This window comes from Euprymna scolopes, chromosome 17 (genome assembly GCF_053919585.1).
Source record: "Euprymna scolopes isolate OS-2025 chromosome 17, ASM5391958v1, whole genome shotgun sequence".
Lineage (NCBI taxonomy): Eukaryota > Metazoa > Mollusca > Cephalopoda > Sepiida > Sepiolidae > Euprymna > Euprymna scolopes.
This window is the reverse complement of record NC_136498.1, coordinates 22,201,497-22,222,304: the sequence shown is the minus strand read 5'-3', so window position 1 is coordinate 22,222,304 and position 20,808 is coordinate 22,201,497. Positions and strand designations below refer to the sequence as shown.

At 33.3% G+C, this 20,808-nt stretch overlaps 1 protein-coding gene across 1 annotated transcript in view; it reads left to right on the top strand.

The window, feature by feature from the left end:
• The window catches only part of LOC145296710 (putative lysosomal cobalamin transporter), an 81,010-nt gene extending 65,230 nt beyond the window's left edge, over positions 1-15,780 (top strand). Inside the window, exons 13-15 of the mRNA XM_080142689.1 lie at positions 6,598-6,673; positions 11,144-11,247; positions 13,473-15,780. Of these exons, the coding sequence (XP_079998815.1) occupies positions 6,598-6,673; positions 11,144-11,247; positions 13,473-13,586 (294 nt within the window). The 3' untranslated portion in view covers positions 13,587-15,780. The remainder of the gene's footprint in view (positions 1-6,597; positions 6,674-11,143; positions 11,248-13,472) is intronic.
• Positions 15,781-20,808: the final 5,028 nt, after the last annotated feature.

Here is a 20,808-nt window from a genome sequence, read left to right as displayed (position 1 = left end):
CTCTTTGACTTGATTTTATTTCTTTTAAACTTTCTTGTTTTATCTGTCTCTTTTCCTGTTTTTTTTCTCTCTTCCTCTTTATATCTTTTTCCTTTTTCCCTATTATGACAATTTTCACAAAAAGAGTAGGGAAATTAGATGATTGGTATTTTATCGAAGAATAACTTTGTCTCTTTCCCTCTACATGTGCACTCGGGATCTTTCTCTTAATTTTAACCTAGTTGAAATTGATGAGAGTTGTTTAAGAAAATGTTCAAAAGAAATGAAACGTGCAGAACTTGCTAATCAGATGATAGTATGGAAAATGAAGTCTGTTAAGTTGAAAGCTCACAAGATAATCTGAAAAAAATGATACTCTGTCGGCTAAATTAATCAAAGTAACTATTTCTAAAATTGTTTACAAAGATTTGATATTTCATACATAACCTGTTCATAATAGAATCATTTTTCAAATTATTTACTTTTTTACAATTAAAAAAATTTTTTTTTTTATTACATTTCCACCCCAAACAAAGAACAGTGCCAATTTGATGTAGGGGGCTACTATCAGAGACATAAGTTGCAGGGATACTATGAAGGGAGTTTAGCAGCAAGATGTCTGTTTACATTACACTTGAACTTCTGCATGTCAGTACCGTTGGGGAAGCAGGAACCCAGAAGGGAAGTCTAAAGTCTACCAGTTCTGGGAAAGAAACTATTAGAGTAAAAGGCTTTTTTTACATTTAGGGATCTGTGTACAGGTGAGACTTTGCTGCTTGTCGGTTTGTGTGTGTGTGTGGGGGGGGTACGTCGGGCGGGGGGGGGTAACAGGGTTGTAGTTCATTGAAGCCTCCACCATTAAAATACTTGTAAAACAGGCAGAGGGATACAACATTTCGTCGATGGGACAGAGGTTGAAGCTTAGATAACAGTTTAGGACCTATCAGGTTGGTGACTCTTTTGAACGCTGTCCAGGAGTGAGAGACTAGTAGCAGATGTGCCAGCCCAAATGTGACAACAATACTCCATACATGGGCTATTGGTGGCCTTATAGAAGTACAGGATACTTTCAGGCGTAAGTAACTTTCTAGCACGGTAGAGAGAGCCCACTTTGCAGCAACCTTAGCAATACCCTTGATGTATCTGTTCCAGCCCATGTTCCCTGTGAACGTTAAGCCGAAGAGTTTGAAAGAAGTACTTTTAGGTAATGTATCTTTGGCCATAGCTATTGGAGGTTGAGAAGGTTTCTTGTAATTATTAAAAGGAACAAGCTTAGTCTTAGCAGTATTAAACGTTACCATCAATTTTTTTACCCCATTCCACTACAGACTGAAGGTCTCTTCTAGGGTTTTCACCATTGCATAAGATAAGTGTTCATTTGTTTTCCCCTCATGCTTATTATAGAGCGTGGTGTTGTCAGCAAATATACCCATCTCAGAGACTATTTTATCAGGGAGGACATTTATGAATATCAGGAATAATAAAAATCTAAGGATCGACCCCTGAGGTACACCCGCATTTATAATCATTGTTTAGACGTATGATCATCAAGGACAACCTGAATTCATATTTAGGAAGGATTTAATTATATTAAGTATTTGTCCAGTAATACCATAGGATCTGATTTTCATGAACAGACCATCATGCCATACCCGGTCAAAAGCCTTAGATATATCTAGGGCTACTGCTTGCCCATCCCCTGCCTTATCCAGTGCATGGTATATACGTTCAGAGATAAGTTAGAATGGGCTTGCCTAAATCCATATTAATGGTCGAACAGAAGTTTAGCAGCTGTAAAGTCGTGGACTAGAGCTTGATTAATTATGGACTCAAATATTTTACCGAAAAGAGGGAGGAAGCTAATGGGGTGATAAATTAATGGATCAGTTCTTTGGCCAGAATTCTTGTAAACTGGTACCACAAACATTTTTCCAGCAGTCAGGGAAGCATGATTCATTAAGGCACTTGTTGAAGAGTTAGGAGAGAAATGGAGCAACCTCAGCAGAGCATTTTTTCTATTTAAAAAAATTTTTTTTTTATTTTTTAATAGTGCAGCCGGAATGAGATCAGGTCCACATGCTTCTGAAGTGTCTAGTGTTTTTTTTTTTTTTTTTTTTTTTTTTTAGTTGAGAAGGGGTGATTTTAAGATCGTCTTGTGTGGTTTCAGTCCACAAAAGAAAATCAGGGAGGGAGTGGTTTGCTGGGTCCAACATAGTTTGAGCCAAACTGACAAGCAAGCATGTAGCTTTCTCGGTTGCCGTGCAAACAACCACATGATTGTTGGATTATGGGGGAATTTTTGATTGCCCATTATTTATTATACTGTTGTAAATTTTTCAGAAATCATGAGTTCCTAATTTTTGCGCTTCAATGTGTTTTCTCTTAGGTGTCGCTACTTCTTTCTTACAACTACTTCTACCTTCTAATTTTTTTCTGTTTGTACTGAACTTATGCCTGATAAATGTGTGTTATGCATGTTGCCTCAGAGCAATGGCAGCTGCGTAAGAAGTAAACTATTGGGGAAGAAACTCCATATGGGAACATGTGCTTCAATTGCTGTTTTGAACCATTCAGTGGCTTCATTTGTAGTAGTAATACACACGGACGAAAAAACGCTTTGGATAATCACAGATTTCAAGGTAGTTCTACTAAAATAGCCATATTTTTTAAACCAAAGCACTTCAAGTCTTCAAATTACTACTGTTTTGTTCGGAAATGAATATACTTTCAAATGAATTAATAAATATGAATGTACATTATATATTTTAAGAGTTTTAAGCAAATAAAGTGATAAAAATGTGAACGTCATAAAATGGCGTTTTCGGTAAGGTTTTGTAATGACCCCCCGTTTTCTAAAGGTCCGTACCGTGATTGTATGAAGAATTTTGTCATGAAATTTGGGAACCAATCAGAAGAGGTGTTAATCTTAATACTGTCAAGTGTCCGAAATATTTTTGACCATTTCTTTTGTCGTGTTAAAAATAAGACTTTAATATGACGAGTATCGAACATTTTGAAAAAAAAATTCTTCGGACACCCAGTAGTAAGTAAATCAATCTTTTTACTATCTTTATCAATTAAAAGTATTATTTTATGTTGAGTAGGACCGCGTTAATTGATAATTTAAAAGGACCTACCTGAAAAAAAAATTGTTTCTATTTCTCGAATTTGGTCAAATGAAGTTAGTATTACTAGAAGCAGCAGCAGCTCCAGCCTGTAGAATCAGCGATAGCACAGTGTAAACAACACGCATTCTTTAATTTTTATTCAAGAACGAATTAAGAAAAACATGAAAATATGAATATAAATGTTCTTATGTTTAATTAGAGCTATTCTGTTATCAGAATAACATTAGTTTAGAACTATTCGGTTTTCAGAATGTATAATAACAACAATCCCAACCAATTTGGCATTATGAATCTGTTGCAATTTCTCACATTTCTTGTCAAATTTAAAAACATGGTTAAAAAAACAAAATAAACTTTTGTAGATATATAGCTTGCATGCACTTTTATTCTTTAAATTAGTTTTGAACAGCGAATTAAAACAATGTTTTACTGCGAACAGCCACAAATGTTTTTTTTCAAAATCAAAATAAGTATCAAAATCTCGTTTATACATAGATTCAAAAAAGTTGTCAAAAAACAAATATATAACAAATAAATGTTATCAAAGGCAAGTTACTTTTCTACCTAACTGGATAATTTTCTAGTGTTTTTATTTAATGTAACATGTTTATTCAGCTCGAAAAACGTACAGTGTTTACCGATGTATTGGAAAATTAAAAATGGCGCCCGGCCCGACTCTCTTTGACACGGTAAGTTTGAGAAAAGGAGTTAAAAATAAAAAAAAACTATACAAAATACTGTTAAAAACTCACCGAATATATGTCACGGTAACATATATTGAGCGAGTTTCTAGCAGTATTTTGTCTACTTTTTTATTTTTAACTCTCGTCCCCAAACTTACCGTTTCAAGAGAGTCGGGCGCCATTTTAAATTTTCCAAAACCTCGGTAAACACTGTTTTCAAGCTGAATAAACATGTTACATTAAATAAAAACACTAAAAAATTATCCAGTTAGGTAAAAAAGTAACTTGCTTTTGATAACATTTATTTGTTATATATTTGTTTTTTTGACAACTTTTTCGAATCTATGTGTATAGTAATACAAACCCTCAAAATCTATATCAATATTCTTGAAATTTTAAAAGCAGTTAGAAAACACATCAAACTACAATTAGGAAGCTTTTTATTTCGTTATTTTTTTTTTCTACTTATTAAGCAAAAGATATTTTAACCCTAACAATAACACTAAGTTCGAGTGGCAAGCCCCCCCAACAAAATACCTCTGTAAGCCACATACAAGCATCTAAAACAAACAAACAAAAATAGATCCTTCCTTAAAGAAAAATACACATAAAAATAAATTGGTTAACTGTCCTAAAATGCTAGAATGGCCAGGAAATGGTGAATTATTTTACATTACATTTTTGTGAAACTAACCGCTCCTCCCTCTAATATTGTTTTTGTTAGCTTTGTCTGTCAAGTTTTCAGTATGTTCACACATAATTTTCCTTAGCCCTACAATTAATTCAAAGTCCGAATGGCAAGCCTCCCCATATTCTCATTGCCTAGAAACCCTCTTAAAACTACACATAATCATCTTAAAAAAAAAAAAAAAAAGCATGCATATTTTCCCATAGAAAAAAAAACAGTTAACTGCCCTAAAATGCTAGCATGACCTATAAGAGGAAATTATTTTACATTCAATTCTAAAATAATTTGTTTATCTTTCATTAAAGTTTTTCATGGCATTTTATACATAATTTCCTAAAAAGGTAGAATCACATTTTGGAGGGGTGGTCAGAAGGAGTTGGGTAGGGTTAAACAGAAGGTGTTAATCTACAATAATACCAAAGAAATATTGCAATATATTCATTTTTAAATGGTCTTATGTTTAGATTTAAGTTTTTTGTACATACAGCACATTACAATTCAACTTTGAGTTCTCCAACTTCTTTTCTGTTTATGGATACATGGCATTTTTAAGGAATTGCTGCATATTTATGCACATTTACTGCAGATTATTTGGAAACCATAAACTTTGGGAGATTTTCAGTTGCATATTCTGATTCCTTGTATAAAAATACACTTATATGGTAAATTTCATTTCTTAGTCTTGTGTTTTAACAAAGATATGACATTTTTACTGAAAAAATAGTGTAAAAAATGTGACGAAACGCATATGGTCTTAAAGAGGGAAAAATATCCAAACGTGTGAGGCACAAAAATAGCCATAACTTCCTTAATTTTAATCAGATTTTCAAAATTTAAAAAGATTCTTTCTTAGCTCATCAAGCTCTTTCTATGCATACCAATATTGAAATATTTCAAGCTATTTCAATTTTTTCATGTGTATTGCTATTTGTAGACTGTTCTGCAGGAAGAGAAAAGATATTTATTCACGAGCATCTCTGATATAATCTCTAATGGCATTCCAGTCGGCCTTATTGTAGTACCTTGTCGTTTTGAGCAATGGATCTTCAACTTTGGGTCGAGAGTTTAGAGTGAGGTCTATCATTATCACAGCATGATCAGCATTCCCGAGTGGGCAATCGGCATTTGTTACACAATCCTAAGGAACTGTTGTCAGAAATAGATCCAGAATTGAGGCTTGTTGGTCCTGACGATCTGAAAATGCTACTGTCTGTTTCAAGGAATGGGATATAGAAAAGTTATGGATGATGGTACCAGCTGTGTTTGTGTAGTTAGAGAAGTCAAGCCAATTATTGTGGTAGGCATTAAAGTCACCAAATACATGTATTTGGGTGCTAGTGTCAAGAGCAACATTTATGCTGTCAGAGACGTGATTGATTAGACTACAGTTTTGGGTCAAGGGAGAGCGATAAAGAAATCATAAGTAGCTAACGCTATGGGATAAAGTTAGTTTAAAGCCCATGAAGGCCTGGTCACCTGATTCTAGTTTATATTCCCTAGTCATGGAGAGGGTGTTATGAATATAGACTCCAAGTCTGTGCATGTGTTTGTCAATCCTTACGACAAAGTGGAAGATAACCAGATATGTTAAAAATGTTAGATATATTTTAATGTTAAATATATTTTTTTTTTGCTACCCATCACTAGCACATCATCCAGGTTGTTTTTGTGCTGTTCTCTCTAGATACATAGGAGCTTCTTTCAAAGTATTTTGGATTTACAAGAGGTATTTCAAAAGTAAGGCCTTTTTTTTTTTTTCCAGCAACTCAAAAAGTTATGAAGATGAGAGTGGGTCCATTAAAACTGGCAACCTTTTGTGCTCCACAATTTATTTTTCTATATAGTCCCCACCATTCTCAATTCTGTTTTGCTAGTAATTCAATGATGCATCTCTGCTTCTGAAGCACATCCATGAGAGGATTTTCTTAGTCTCACACTGTCAATATCTGCAACAAAGATGAAACATGCATGTCATGAATGTATAAGTTCAGTCATCATAACCATGCAATCTTCAATCCACTCTCATCTATTCTGGCACAAAAAAACAAAATAAGAAACATTACTTTTTGAACGCTCCTTGTATAAAAATTTAAATTTTTTTCTCTTTTTCTCTTTTCAGAATATGACTATAAGCCCTGAAATCAATGGTACAGCAATCACCCACCTTTACCCATGTGACGTGTCTGCTACTTCAGGTGCATCTCTTTATTTATCCCATTTAATTCCTTTTCTAATATGCATTATTGTCTTTTATTTATTCAATAGTAATTCGTTTTTGTTGTCAATCATTTCAGTTAGAAATTATAAAATAAAAAATACTTTTTAGTCGATGTGTAACGGGATCCCGGCAATTCCAGGTATCCCGTTCAGCTAGATGAAGCTGGGAGAGGATGAGGTATGGTTAGGGGGGTGGGGCCATGCTGACACTTGGTCAAGGAAAAACAGATGTGTATGAGATTTCTGTCCACCAGAGAGAAATAGTATCTGTTTCAATGAAAGGAAAATATAAAATCTGATAATAGGATTCGTTGGAAAAAGTGATTGTTTTTCTTGTTGGGTTTCGTAAAAATGAATTTTAAATAACTAATTGAGTGAGACAGGTACAGTGACTTGGGTTCAAAATGTCTGCTTTGGCATCTGGGGATGTTGTCATTTGGGTCCACCTGTTGTATTTAACTACCAGGCCACCAAGCCAGTGACAAGTTAGTTGGACAGATAAATAAATAAAATTGAACCTAGGGAGAGATATGGTCACGAGGAGGAAGGGGTTCACGGGGAAAGAGAGAATGAAAAGAATAAAATATGGGGATAGAGAAAGGAGTTTACGAGAGAAGAAAAAGAATAGGATAAAGGGAAAGAGAAATAATAACTCCAAAAAGGTAGAGGGAGGAATTTATGATTTGATAAAAATGATTGTCTTTTTTAGAATTAGGGTCTTTTTACTGGCTGGCATCGAGATGTCCACATCGCTCTAACCCCGCCTTTGGGGGGGGGACCCTCATAAGAGCTAAGTTGAAAAGCTGGGAAATTAATTAGAGGAACTTAAGTTATACAACCTGCATCATGAAGCTTGGATCAAAGAACTCGACTTTAAACAAGTGTAAAATGATTTATGAATAATTATTTTGCTTGGTTTTTATGAAAATGAACCAGAGTGTTTCTTTGTTTCTCAATTGTCGGCCTGAATGAAGATGCAGTTTATTTCAGGTATACCCTGACGCCAGATGATGAAAGAGATAGACTGGATCCAGCACGAAGCCAGAGTGACGGCCGAAATCGACAATGTTGCCACATGGACTTAGGGTCATGCACATTTCGCATGCCCTGAGCAGCAGAGATATTTTCCAGTGACCAGTGAAAGTCTGATCACCCTTGAGGGGTCCACCACTAGACAAGTAAGAATGTAGCCCTGCTGGGTTGCATCTATGGTTCTGTGAGCTGGGAGCGATGAACACGGCCAGAAGTACATCACAAGTATACTCCCATGAACCAGAATAGCGACGGATGTGGCCCGGCCCTCGGACAACAGAGGGCGTTAGGGTTATAGATGCAAATAACGATATAAGTTGGTTGACACCTAGATGTGAATTTTCTTTTTTTCCTTATGAATTTAAAATAATTTGATTATATCTGAATGTATAAACATGCAAGTTTTTTTTTCTCACTTATCCTTTTCTTTATCGATTCTGTTTCATTAACGTGTCGGCTGAAAGGCATCGTTTACGCTGATGAGCTACTAGCTAGCTGCACACATGAAGATTTATTTGAAGCAAAAATTTTACGAAAGGTGTCTTTTCTTAATCCAATGTATTTTTAAACCCCCAACAAGGGAGGGATTGGACCTAGTAATTCGTTCCCGTTTGTCTGTTTGTTTGCACTTTTCTCAATAACCACGCCTTGGATTTTTTTATATTTTGCACAAACATTAGTCATGGTGAAAGTAAATTTTTCATTCGTGGAGGGGGATCTTGCATGCTTGGCTTTTTTTTTTTGATCGACACTAAGTATGTTGGCCCTGTCAGTGGGGGCATTGGAATATACTGACTGGCCTTTCCTACAGAGAGTAAAATCCCTCGATGGGGCCATTTGTTTGCTGTAATGCCTTGGGATAAAATCTTGGCGGTCAGAGATTAAGCACCTTCGCAACACACCACTTTGGCCCTTATCAAGGCTAGATGAGAGGTTGGAGAGACCCGATCTGATCTGGTCAGATCAAGTCCTATTGACTACTATTAAAAGATAAAAACAAAAAACTTGGAAAAAGAAAATATGAAACTAATTTCCCTCCAAAATATAATGGAAAAAAAAAAATTATAAAACGCTCTAATTCTAATTAGCTAACTAACGGTTAATAATCAAGTGTAGAATTCAAACCCAGACATAGCTGCAAACTAATCATTGAATCACTTAACAAACTTGTGACAGATGCTAGGTTTCGAGTATCCTGCTTGTGTAGCCCTGATGGGTCACAATACTAGTCTCTGGCGTATGTGGGGAACTCGAGCAATGAAAAACAAAAATAAACTTCATGATAAAGCAAAATAAAAAAAAAAAACCAAACACGCCATATCTGATTCGGAAAATGAGGAAAACCTAGAATTTCCCAGATTGTATATAATAGAATCATTGGAAGGAACTCCTATGTCAAAACTATCCCTTTTCCTTATCACAAAAATCCTATCCAATAAGATAAAACCCAAAATAGTAAAAACAAACTAAAGATGGAAATTTACTAATAGAAATTGAAATGAAGATTCAAAGAATAGAAAAATTGCAAACAATCAAAACAAGTCCACATAAGAAATGAAATCAAAGGGAGTTAATCATCAGAAGCAGAGAATTGGCACTTTCCACCCCCTGAAGAAATTCAGAAAAAATTAAATAATCAAGGAGTTATCAACCATGAAATAATTTTTATAAGGGAAAATGATGAAAAGATACCCACAAACACATGTATATTCGCATTCAAGACACACTAAATCCTACAAAAAATCAAGATTGGATTTAATGTAGAATCTGTAGAAATATATATATATATATCCCAGATCCCCGCAGATGTTTTAAATGTCAAAAATTTACTCTACATGTGCCAAATATGGATCAAAAGAATCAAATCACAATGAGCAAGAATGCTATGAGATAAAATACACAAATTGCCAACGGGATTGCTCTGCTTACTTTAAAATATGCAAACACTGAAAAAAAGGAAAAGAAATTCATAGATTATAAACTTTGGTCATCAACTTGTGTCCTTAATATTCATGTCTAGATGGCACTTAATAAAATGTGGATGATTTTCAAGTTCAGTCACCAACCCTATTGTTTAGTGGGAAGCAAAGGAAAGTCTCTCAACTCCGTCTCTCTGTCTAACTCTGGCTCGCTGGGGAACTATTTGGCTTCACTGGTTCTCTCTGTCTCTCATGGTGTACGGTGGGGATAAAAAAGTGGCTTGGGTGATTTACAAGTTCAGTTATTAAACTTAAGTTTGCTGATCGGACTGTTTGGGAGGGGAGCAGAGGGGAGTCTCTCTCTCTGTATCTATCTGGTTCTCTGTCTGACTCTCTAACCGACTCTATTCTGGACTCTCTGTGCTTGCTGGGTTATATGGAGAAACTGCTGTCATAGTTCTGCCCCTTCTATCAACAGTATTTAATTCATGATAACCAATAATACACTATTTGTTCAAGTTTCCAATTATAGCTCTCAATTCTGCGGGGATTTGACTTTCAAGACTATGAAGGGTCAACAGACTCCTTTTTCCTTCTTCATCAGTTCCCATCTCTCGCTATTATCCTAACAGGAGGACCCTCCTTTCCTTTATCGGTCACAATCTCTCATTGTCACCTCGACAAGGTGGGGTTTCTTCTTTCCTTCTGGACTGATCTTCATAATTATAATTTTTCATTTAATTTCATTTTCAAAAGCTATAAATTTTCTTAAACAAGAATAAATTTTCTTGAACAAGTATTTTTTTTTTTCCAAAACATAAACTTGCTTAACATTATTTTGGGAATCGGGTTAATTGACGTCCTGTTGCTAATCATGGTCATTTTATAATTTTGGTTTATAATTTTGGTTTTTGGATAAAAATTAAAAAATAAATCGATCACTTAATCCTCTCCAAGATATCAATATCAAGTGCCAGTTTCCTCTGTCTGAGAAAACTTTACATCGTTTTAAAAGTTGGATTAATTGTGTCCCGATTTTGGGCAGTTCATAATTTGGTAGCAAAATAAACAAACAAGAACTTGAACCTTTGGTAGATATCGTTGCTTGAGAAGATTTGACATTATTTTGTGAATTTTGTGAGTAATTCACCCTTTTCCCATTCATTTCTCTTTTTTTTTTTTTTCATTTCTGTCTCAATTTCAATATGCGGCATATCAATCCTTTTTTTTTTTTTTTCTTCTCTTGGTTTTTGTTTAGCTTTGCAATTATTGTTATATTACAACTGCTATCTCTATGGATTAAAGGGTTCCGTTCAAAGTTCCATGCAGATTCCCGAATTGTAAAGATTTCTGAGCTTGATATCTGAAGTTGGGTGTAGGTTACATTGACTGAAGCGTTGTGAAAATATTACTGAAGATGAGAATGTTAATCTGAACAATCCAAATAATAAAATTATTTATCTTGTGTAATCATTCATCTTTTTTTCTCTATTTTAGACCAGTGTGTTATTACGAGAATGGCAATGCTTTTGACGAGATTCTTTTATAAGATGTGGTTCTTTGGGGCTGCCTATTATTGGTTATCGTGGTTGTTTTTAGGGGTAAGTAAGATGAACAGAAAATCTTTATATTTTATGCTATCTTTTATCTTAATTCAAAGTTGTGAAAAATGGATGGAAGATCCGATTTGACCTGATAGAGGTTTGTTGCAGGAATTTTACGGGTCAGTCATTATGCAATGTGCTAAAAAAAAAAAAAAATTGGAATAGTGGGAGCAGCAAGAACCTGTGTTCTTAAGGAAATAACAAATAAAATGCATAGCTGCATCCAAATGAATTTAGCTAAAAACATCAGAGCCATAGAAAAGAAATTAGAAATGGATCAAGGGATAAATTCCAAAATAACTGAGTTTTTGTCCTTCACAACATTTACTTAAGCTCATTTTAATGAACTATCAGCATGCTGTCGAAAAGAAAAACCATCAATTTTTTTGCAGTGTTAACACACATAGCTAATAGCCTTTAAAAAGCCGATCTGGCACAACTGGAGTCAGATTGGGTTTGCTATCTGATGTGAAACCCGAAATCGGCAATGAGAGCAGTGCATCGTTGAAGATCTCTCTTAAAACATCCATAAAGAATGTATTTCATGATGTGTGCATACATGCATGCATCTATTCGTGTGTGTGTGTGTGTGTGTGTATGTATATATATATATATATATATATATATATATTTATTCCCCCCCCCCGTTTCCTGCTTTCTTAATCTCTATGAATCCCTATAAACTGTCACTAACAGTTTAATAACTTTTTTGATGCAAGTATGATTAATTTCATATTTGTAGTTTCTTTTAATGCATTAACCTGCAAAATTTATTGTATATTTTGCAAACCTCTTTCTTCTGATGAGAATTTCATTTTTTTGAAACTCCGCAGAAAAAGGTATTTCTTTTATTTGTAATCTTTGTTGGATAATTAAAATTTTGTATACCTTCCTTACATGTTTCTTTTGAAAAATTGAATAAATTTTCAATAAGATTTGTCTATTATTTATTTACATTATATATATATATATATATATATATATATATATATAAATTAGAGATACAAAGTAAATAAATATATGAAATAATCATTTATATACTATTCAAGAACAACAGTTTTGTATACAATCATTTCTGAGATGATATTGGTTTTAATTGCAATTAAATCTCATTATCAGCACAGTGGATCGCATCATGACTGGTGTGAAGACTTTAAACGGTTATACAGCAATTCGAGAGGTAGAGAGGGGGTTCCACTAAGGTGATTACAGCACAATTAAATTTAAGTAACATTGTTAAAAATAACAGAATTGTTCTGCTTAATTATACCCAAGTTTTAATTTCTTTCTAATCTTTTTTTTTTTTTTTTTGCTAAAATAAAAACGATTATTCCATATGTATCACAAACGTTTTCGATTTTTGTTGAATCATCTTCAAGCGACAAAAATAAATGAATAAAAAAAACTGGAGAAAAGAAAATTTTAAAAAGACAGTAAAGAATGCGCACGTAAAGTCTGATACAAAAAAAAACAAAAAACAATCCCTCGCAATTTCAGGAAAGATGTTAACAATTTCAATTCCAGTCTGGCAGAATTAGCGCCGCAGAATAAAATTGTACAATTTGAAGCATTTTAAAATGTTGATTTCATACATAATTTTGCAAGTTGTTTGTACATGTTGAAACTACGAAAAAAGTACTTCGATATAATAAGTAGTGATATATAATGATAAGTAATAAGATTGTACATTTAAAAATAACAAGTTGAATGCTCCCAGAATTTATACTAGGATTGTCCTTAAAAACAAAGTATGACAAATGGATAAAGTATTTAGTAAAACTTTGTTCTAAGTTACACTCAATGGCGGTTGAAGGTTCAATTCTCAGTGCGGATGATACTCAAAAATGCAATTGCAAATTATTTGGGACTTCTACCCCGCAATAGTTGACAGAACAAGAGCATGCTACTCCCATGGATTAAAGTAAGGGTTCTGTTCTAAATTCTGAGCAGATTCTAGAGTAAAATAGAAAAATTCCAAAGTTCAACAAGATACTCCGAAAGAAGATCAGGGGTTATGTTGGCTGAAACATTGTGAAAATTACATTCACGATGAGAAAAATGGTGCAAATAATCCAAATAATATAAAGCTATACAGGTTCAGTAGAAAATTTCATTCTAATGCATTTTATATAATCAAAAAATTTTTTTTCAATGACTTCACATTTTTGTACTTTTACCTCATATGGAATTGGATACAGAAATAACTTTTTTTTTTTTTCCAGATGGTTCCCCTTGGGTTCATTGCTGTAATCGCCAGCCGTCGCAGATCAGCAATTGAGGGTGCTGTTGATGAAGATGATTTTGAAGAAAGTGATGATGACCTTATCCGAGCATAATGACCAAAGACTAACATGAATGCTAACTGTTAACAGGGGGTTAGGGTGTCAGCTGAACAGTTAGTCACACCAAATTTTAACGTGCTAGCCTCTCTGCTATTTAACTATTGTACAGCAGGTTGTTGGTAACTCTTGTTTCTTTCATTGTTTTATATCATTCCACCAAAATGTGTACCCCTTTTCCTTTTGTTCAACTCTTCGTGTAACCTCTAACCCCTCTCCCCATCTCTCGCTCTCTCTCTTGCTCTCAAACATTGAAATTGATTCAAACTGTTTTATGTATTAAAACAGAAAAGGCCTGGCCAAGTTTTTGTTGTTTTCTTTTAACAACAAAGGAAAAGCTCAGAATGACAACACTTGATTTGGAAGATTTCAGGGTTCTTATCCAGAATTCACCCATATTAAAAAAAAAAATCCATACTTGTGATGAAACGAAGATACCATATTCCAAAAATCACATAAATCGATCGAGTAACTTTATTTTTAAATAAGAAAATAATTTTTAAGTGATTAATGGGAATTTGTTAGCATTACAACATAAATCTAGTAAGTATGAATTGTTGAATTACCTCCCTTGTTTTTCATTTTTTTTTTTTTTTAAATGGCTAGCAAAACGGTTACTCTTTAATTGTACATAAAATCTGATTTTTCTTATTTAAAAATACTTTTTCAATTTATGTGATTTTTAGAATATGATATTTCTGTTTGGCATGAGTACATACATCATACAAATTTTTCTTTATTTTCGTTTTTAATATAGGAGGAATTCTGGACAAAAACCAATCTGGAGTAATCACTTACTCCCAGGTACACATTGACTGAGTAGTATACCTGTTGACTTTCATATACGAGTTAAATCTATCTTGGGTATGACATAAAACTGCATACCATGGTATACACATAAGATTCACACTATGGAAAACTAGGTAAATAAATAAGTATAACTAGTTAAAGTAACCACCATAAATATTTGAAGATATGAAGAATTACAAGCATAAGAATAGTTAGCAAAATTATTAAATGATCTGAAAACGGTTTTATACATCAGAAAACAAAATAAACGAATAAAAATTGCATACACTTTGATATATAATTTCAATGACTTCATATTTATATTTTTGAGAAGGTGTTAGAGTTGAACTGTCAAATGCAAAGTCATGATTATTTGAAGAAGATAATGTATTGGAAGAATGATTTAAAACTAGTGAATGTATGTAGTTTTGTTTTCCACAACCGCATGGAAAATAAAATGATTAAAAAAATCCTAAGCACATTGGATGCTATGAAACCGGCCAATAATTGCTATATTTTGTGTTGTTTATAGTCATGTAATAAGATATGTATAAAGTAAATATAGAAATTTGCTTATATGAAAAAAATAAAAATCATTTAACTTAATTGGGGTGTAATTTTACAGTATATTTGCTCTGAAGATAATAATGCATCTTCTTTGAGCTTATTATTCATAACAATTATGACTATAAAGGCTGAGACAAGTAGTGGGTATTAATACTCTGTCTACTGTTTTGTTTTTTTTGTTTGTTTTTGTCAACTTCCTCTCTTTGTCCACACCACTCTCTCTCTCTCTCTCTCTCTCTCTCTCTCTCTCTCTCTCTCTCTCTCATATATATCTCCCTTTCTCTTGTCGCTCTTGTACTACCCTCCTCTCTGTCTCTCTTTGTCTATCCGCCTCTCTCTCTCTCTCTCTCTCTCTGTCTCCATTTCTTTCTCTTGCTCCGTCGACCATCCTCCTGTCTCTTTCTTTGTCTCCCTATCCACCTCTACTTGAAGTGCGATGAAGAATTTACCTGAAGAAATCACTCTCCTTTGGCAAAACTTTGAGGGTGGGATATTTTACCACAAGCATTTTGCCTTTGCATAAACGTTTGCACTACAGAGGTCTGTGTCTGACATGTAACAGAGCTGGTTCAAATGAAAGAACAAAAAGAAAACGTCCTTATTAGTATCATCGCTGTAAAGTAATTCATTCCCAAGCTGAAGATTGAAGAAATGACAGCAATGTGAACCACACATTGGAGTCTAGATAAAACCACGAAGACGTGTTATGAATAAGAATACCCAATAAGAGAACTCTTTCTTTCAAAACATACAGAATTGCCAACAGTTAAGAAATCACGAACGAATAAAAATAAACAAATTAATAGTAAAAAAACAAAAAACAAAAAAACGAAATTCTAATGAATTTTGTCTAACTTGTATACTTTTAAAATTTGAATACTGACCGTGGGGGGCTTCTATTTACTTCTTTCATGCCAGTGTATGTCTAAGATAACTAATACATGTGTAATATATTTATTTAAATTTTAAATAAAATTGAAAAGAATTAATCCTGAATTTTCCTAGTACTGGAGTGATGGGGATTGTATATATTTTGTTTTGCTAAGCTTTGTATTGTTACCAATTTTTGTTCATATTTTATGTCATACTGAGCAACGCTAGGTAACCATTGCTACTAAAATATAAACACAGTGAAATTTATTTAAAATCACAAATTTTATCGATCAGCTCTAATCAAAATCAATCGGTCACATTGTGTTGAAATACAATAAAAAATAAATATACCCATTCTTATAGCTTTTTGATTTATTTATTTTTTTTTTTTACTAAACTATTTGGTGTAATAGTTATGGTATTAGCTAATGGATCAGGAGATCAGAGTTCAATTCTTAGTTGAATCTTACCAAAGAGTCAAAAATGTTACTTGATTCACCTTTGTTGAACACTCGTGCTTGATCCTTACCTTATAATGCTAAGTGAATCCTTGGGAGGGAAAAATGGTGCCCTCTCCTATATTTCGGTGTAGGAAGCCTTCAGGTCACCCTCGACTTTCTTTACTAAGCTGAATTAAACAAAATTTAATATTTTTAAAGCTCTAAAATCCATGTCTTTCTTTTTTTTCTTCTGTCAAAAATATGGAATCTGAAACCTATTTAAATCTGAACTATATCTTTATTTCATTCCTTCCTTACTCAACATGACCGCAATTCTACCGATACACATGCAATAAATCAAAAGGTGCTAAGTTTTATTTATCTATTATGTAAAGGGCAATTGTGTGTGTATAAAGCTAAATATCAAAAACTATAAAATAAAGACCCACAAAGTTGGTATGTTTTTGATTGGCGTTGCCCTGGATAAATAATATCTAAAATAAAGAAAATAATTATTCAGCCTTTAGGAGTAAACTGGGCCAGGTTTCATCAGGAGGTGGGAGAAAGAGTCTGTTTTTCAGCCATTTCCAATGTTATTTATTATATAAAGAAAAGGTGAATCACTTACATTATTATTTCTGATAAAGAAGAATGAATTGGGTGGAGATAAGAGTTAGGAAGATAGATAAGGAAAGGAGTTGGGGAAGGAGAAAAGAGACGGATTGTGATATAGAGATAATTGTTTTAATATAAAGATGTTATCCACACTTTTAAACATCTATTTGTTTTTTTTTTTTTATGGCTCCAGGTAGCACTGCTAGTATAGAAGGAAGTCAACTTTGATTTAGCTCTTATGCATTGGCAACATTATCGTCATGTGAACGGAAGGACAATTCTGTATTTTTTAAGATTGAAATTAAAATATATTAATTAGTTGATTTTTACACCGAGAGAATATATAATCATAAGTAGTATTTGTGGAAAAACTAAAGTATGAATTCTTGTTGAATAAAATTTTCGTGTATGTTCTAAGTGTCGTGATGGTTAAGTTTCCGACTTATAGCTGAGGTGATTGAATTTTGATTCACAGCTTCAAAAACGCCAAAACTGCATTTTCTTCCAGTCTTTTCCATCTATGGGTTCTTACAGATAAAGATCCGATGCATGTGATTATAATAAGTGTATCTGTTGTTTATTATACGTCTGAAGAATTCAGCAATTCTTGTCTGTAAAAATATCACTGACAAAATTAAATTAATAAATGAAAATATACTTTGTTTCTCATTAGAAAGATTGTTTTTTTTCCTTTTCAAATTTGTGATTTGTACGAAAAATGTTTTTCTATTAAAACAGGTATGTATATTTTATTTATCTTTATTTATTTATTTATTCATCTATGTATCTCTATTTATGAGCGATGTATGAAAAGTTTCAAGCACCAGAAAAACTTACGGGATAACCGATTTTTTGATAATTCATTTTTCAACAGAATTCGTATTGGGGGAGGGGGCTCAAGAAACCCCTCAAGTGCAGCAATAACATCATCGCTAGCAAAATGGTAAATTTGAGAGAAAAGATGGAAGTCTGAGAGGGCAAGGTCTGCTGAATAAGATGGATGGTTAAAAAATTCAAATCGAATTCACAATCATGACTTGTTGCCATGGCAGCCATTAAGGTGTGGGATGGTGCATTGCTTTTCTGAGAGAGAATTCTTCTCGTGAGCATTTCTGGCCATTTTTATTTGATTAATTTTCGTAGACCTTTCAGTTGTTCAGAATAATGTAGTCCAGTCACTGTTTTACCCTTCTAAAAGTATCTGATCAGAAAACAGACTATGACCTTTCAAGCTGAAGGGACAACCTTGGCCTCCTGGGTGGTCTGAGATGAGGCATGTTTTTTGTTTCTGGTTGGGAGTGATGACCCCAGCTATCACTGATTAATCGAACAAGAAAATCATCTTCATCAGTTTAAGATTGCTTTTGGATACAGTTCACCTGATGCATTTTTGTTTAAGTCTCAAAAGACCAAGGACCCACCTTGCAGAAACTCTTGAGAATCCCAATTTTTTGATCAAATTTTTTTTTTTCCTGCCCTTTCAATGGATATCCCAATTTTTTGATCAAATTTTTTTTTTCCTGCCCTTTCAATGGATATCCCAATTTTTTGATTAAATTTTTTTTTCCTGCCCTTTCAATGGATATCCCAATTTTTTTATCAAATTTTTTTTTCCTGCCCTTTCAATGGATATCCCAATTTTTTTATCAAATTTTTTTTTCCTGCCCTTTCAATGGATATCCCAATTTTTTGATCAAATTTTTTTTTCTGCCCTTTTAATGGATATCCCAATGCTCTTTACTATCTAACAACATGATATTTGTCGATCCTGCATGACCATTTGATAGAGTAACATTAGGGTTTTCCTTGTTATTGACCATCGTTGATGATGCAGAGCTTATACAGACTTGAAATGTCTTTTGAATTTTGCCTTGTAAAGGCCTTATTTTTATTTGCTTGAAAAATCCTTGAAAATATGGGAAATGTCTGGAAAATTTCTTGAAAAGGCCTTGAAAATTGTATTTATGCCCAGTAAAAACTTGTGTTGAAATGTTAAAAATAAAATCAAAATAAATACTTTTAAGATATTTTTAAAATATTTAAATGTATGTCTTTACCATACTTGAATTCTCTGATCCCGTGTGTGACTATCGAACATAAAGAGGCACTCTGCTAATGTTTTAAACACGTCATCAATGAATTTCTAAGGCAGTCATGATTTTTAAATGCATGTTCTTTGGCTGTGAAAATTTGTTTTCTCCAGTTGTTGTTGTTACCTTTCTTATTCAAAAATCTGCAAAAAATACCAGAATGTTAAAATTCTGCAGGAATATTTACAGAAGTTTGATTTTTAAAAAAAATCATGTTTTAAACATGTACGTACACTTCTTATACTTGAATGATGTTTAAAACTTTCATAAACCTCTCATATTTATTTTTGTTTTTGTCATACCTTGGTTGGAATGAATGAGGAAAACGTCGGAAGAAAAAATGAAAACAGGAAAAATATACTAGAAAAAAAGTCATTATCAACAATTTAAACAAGTTTGCTTTTGTTAATAAAAACGAAATGACAGCATCTCAACAATTTTCTCAAATTTAAAACAATTTTTAGTTTTCTTTTTTTTTTTTTTTTTTAAAAAAATAAAATAAAACTAGAATATGTATTGCAGTGTGAATTAAAAATATTTCTTAGAACACTTGTATCACTTTACGCCCCCACCTCTTTTACTAAAAATAAAAACATAACAATGCTAAATCTTATGACTAGAATCCTCATTCGTCCCCCCCCCAACAAAGGAGGGATTGGATGTAGGAATTCACCCCCATTCGTCCGTTTGTTTGCACTTTTCTCAATAACTATACCTTGGATTTTTTATTTTTTTAATTTTGCACAAACATTAGTCATGGTGTAAGTAAAATTTTTACTTGTGGAAGGGGACCTTGCATGCTCGGATTGTTATAAGTTAAAATAAAAGTCCATTAAATGATTTCTTTTTTTGATACAAAACAATTGAAGCATGCATGGTCTCCCGTGAGTGCACAGTGAACGAGGCATGACCAAGTTCAGCATTTGCCCCCAACCCCCATTTAGCCCCAAAAGTCCCCAGGGGACATAAAAATCTAGTAAAAATGAACAAAAGGTGCAGTTTTAGGCCTTAACATGTAAATTTGAGTTTTGCACCATGCAAAAATAAGAAATGACTAAGTCCCCCCCCCCAACAAAACAATTTAGCCCCAAAAGTCCCCAAGGCCTTAATATATTTAAATGAGTTCAGCACCATGCTAAACTACTAAATAGACATACATGGAAAATTTTGGACAAATATGGTAAATTAGTCCCAAAAATGGAGTGTTTTTATTAGCCCTAAAAGAGCCCCTGGAACACACCCAAGAGTTATTGCAAAGTATAGACAAACAAAATTATATAGAAATCAGTTAGTTACAACTTTTCAGAAAGTTTTATAAAAATTCAAGGCATCGATTATTTTTTTTATTTATTTATTTATTTATTTATTTATTTATTTTTTTAATAAGCACAAAAGTGTCACTTTTAGCCATTTTAACCTGAAAGACACACCTGGGGGGGGGGGGGAGGAACCAGAGTTTTCCCGGAAAATCCATTCTGTTATTTATTTATTTTTTTATTTTTTTACTCATATCATGTTTAATGTTTGTGGAAAATTTCAAGAAATTCCAAGGCATAGCTATTGAGAAAAGTGCGGACATACGAACGGACAAGGGTGAATTTACAGGTCCACTCTCCTTTTGTTGGAGGACAAAAAATGCAATGTCATGTGAATAATTTTCAAAATTGCATAAATTGAAGACCAGAGGAAGGAATGGTTTCGCCATTGCTTAGGGCCACTGTTGATGACACAGTCACAAAATTTACTTTTGCATTAGCAATAACTGAAAAGCAACAGAGAGAGAAGCCTGTGATGAGATAAGCAACAGTCATGCACAATGATTTAAAATTTAAAAAAAAAAAAAAA